This window comes from Egretta garzetta, unplaced genomic scaffold, assembly GCF_000687185.1.
Source record: "Egretta garzetta isolate BGI_Z169 unplaced genomic scaffold, ASM68718v1 C8886432, whole genome shotgun sequence".
Lineage (NCBI taxonomy): Eukaryota > Metazoa > Chordata > Aves > Pelecaniformes > Ardeidae > Egretta > Egretta garzetta.
The window spans coordinates 1-2,365 of NW_009269814.1; the positions used below are offsets into that span (position 1 = coordinate 1).

A 2,365-nucleotide genomic window follows, 5' to 3' on the forward strand; every position below is an offset into this window, starting at 1 on the left:
TTTTTTTTTTTTACTTTGAAATTTAAAATACCTACTGAACATAGTTTTTGATCTTCCATCCATCTTACAGGCATTTACATTCAAATTATTTTATTTTTATTTCAGTGAAAAAAATGTAACATTTAGGCTAAACTTATTTTTAAATTTCTCTAAACTTATTCTAATTTCTTCTTCTATTTAAAATGTAAATTCAGATTCTATGGGTTTCTAAACAAGGGCGGGAGGCACAAAGGGTAGCCAGATCAGCTATGAATTTAATCTAGGGAAGAATATGGATTTTGCTTTTTTTCTCTAACCTGAAAGCTCTTTTAAAGATCTGTCTATATGAACTCTCTTGTCTTCCTCTTGTATAACAGTATGAAAGAACTACTCAAGCAGTTTATGAAGTAGAAAATTCTATAGACACGTTGCTAGACCTACTGCAAATGTACAGAGGGAAAGCTGGGGACAAAATTTCAGAGAAAGGAGGAAGCATTTTCACAAAGACATGTTGTTTGTTGGCCATCCTTTCAAAGGACTCCAAAAGAGCTTTGGTAAGATTTAAACGGTTTGGGTTTAATAATTTGATTTAACATGCTTTTCTTTCATGTTTTGGTGGGGTTTGTAATTTTTTTTTCTCTCCCTCTCTACCATACCTGTTATGACTATAATATTAATTATGACTAAACTCTAATTTAAAAAAATGCTTTTCCAAGATGGTGAAAACACTCATTTTTTTGCTCTGTATGGCCTGGTCACCCAGAGCTATTCAGTAAGACATTGAGGTTCTGATCCTGCAATCCTTGCAAGATTATGATATCGCAATCCCTACTTTTCACAGGGTTTTGATGACTTTCTATCGATTGCTTAGCATTGGATATAATTTAGTTGCCACTTAATTGGCTTTTATTCCATTTCTGAAAGTTTGCTGTTGCTTTTCAGATAAAGTTAGGATCTTTATTGTCAGTAAGAACTGGCAATATAATTTGTCCGTGACTTTGTGTTGACATACTCTATGGTAACAGAGACATAACCTGTTTCTGAAAGAAATTTCCTTTTGTTCATGCCTATTGCTAGAATCTCTAATAAGGTTATTATGGTAGTCTGGGTTCTGTGCTATAAACTTGCCAGCTGCTTATCCATCAGATACAAGCTCTTAAATTATCCAGTCACCTCTGACTACTGCATTATTCTTTCATTGCTATGAACACAGATACAAACACGCTTGTCTCTCTGTACCAATCATTGAAGGCATATGCCAATGACATATGTAAAAATTTATTTTAATGAGAAATTAGTAAAATTTGTCTTGCATTTTCTGACATCTCAAGTTGCATACCAGTTGTTAAGTATTTTGAAAGCATTAGACCACTGACTTGTTGTAGGTGTGCTGGCTTTAAAATGGTTTCACTGAACTTGTGGGTAGAAGTTCAACCTGAATGACAAACATTCAGTTTTTGCTGAAGAAAACAGATTTCTCGATTTGTTAAGTTGCTTTCAAACTTGTAGTACTAACTGCACTCTTTTCACCTTTTCTCAGGAAATCCGAAGCATACCAAGAGCTGTTACTTGCATTCAAAGCCTATATAAACTTACAGCTCGTAAACACAAAATGGATGCAGAGAGAATACTTGTGAAGCAGAAAACAAACACTTTCCTAAGTGGAACTTCCTTTGTTCCAGTAACTCCTCTAAGAATAAAAACAGTTTTGAGGTAAGAGCTTAAAAATTAGTCTGCTGTTTTTGCTGTGGCAGTATAATATTTTAATGGCAAGCCACTAATATTTTCACAGAATTAAACCAGACTGGGTTTTGAGGAAAGATAACATGCAAGAAGTTGTGGATCCTCTGCAAGCAATTCTGATGGTGGTGGATACACTTGGTATTGCCTGCTACTGAAATGTAAATGATGTATATGAAAATCTATTTGTACACTATGTATTTAGGAGACAGCTAAATGATTTTGAAAGAAAGCAAATAAGTGTCAAGCCCTGAAAATGTTTATTAAATTGCAATTAACATTTCTGTAACTTTTTTGTGTTGTATACAGCTTTTGAAATCCTGTTTTGTACTACTACCAAAACCAATTGTACAATAAAATAATTAGCCCTGGAAATTTCACTAGCGTGGTAATGTATTATTATTACACAACTTTGAATCTTACAAATAGAATGGTATTCCTCTCTCTGATTAAATGTTGTAGAATGCAATTAAAAACGGTTGTTTGTGTGGGACAGTTATGCTGCCTTGTCTGATCTGGAGAGGTATAGGTAGGGAAGGGAGGCATAGTCTGTAGATTTCAAAAGTGGCTACTGGTTTTGGGGTGCTTGGGTTTACTTCTGGTAAGGTTTTGAAGGGATTATGTGTGACTGTAGGAAATTTTTTTT

General features: G+C 34.1%; 1 protein-coding gene across 1 annotated transcript; it reads left to right on the plus strand.

Moving 5' to 3' along the window:
• Positions 1-352: 352 nt before the first annotated feature.
• LOC118453211 (abnormal spindle-like microcephaly-associated protein homolog) lies at positions 353-1,918 on the plus strand. Its single transcript, XM_035902788.1, has 3 exons — positions 353-533; positions 1,520-1,692; positions 1,772-1,918. Exons 1-3 carry the CDS (start codon positions 426-428, stop codon positions 1,875-1,877), a joined length of 387 nt encoding a protein of 128 aa, XP_035758681.1. The 5' UTR covers positions 353-425; the 3' UTR covers positions 1,878-1,918.
• The last annotated feature ends 447 nt before the right edge of the window (positions 1,919-2,365 follow it).

What these genes read in the sequence shown, in the direction of transcription:
- LOC118453211 (XM_035902788.1), top strand. Translation starts at nt 426, where the DNA reads ATGTACAGAGGGAAAGCTGGGGACAAAATTTCAGAGAAAGGAGGAAGC. An exon ending in AGGACTCCAAAAGAGCTTTG is followed by an intron (nt 534 to 1,519) that starts GTAAGATTTAAA and finishes ACCTTTTCTCAG; the next exon opens with GAAATCCGAAGCATACCAAG. An exon ending in AGAATAAAAACAGTTTTGAG is followed by an intron (nt 1,693 to 1,771) that starts GTAAGAGCTTAA and finishes ATATTTTCACAG; the next exon opens with AATTAAACCAGACTGGGTTT.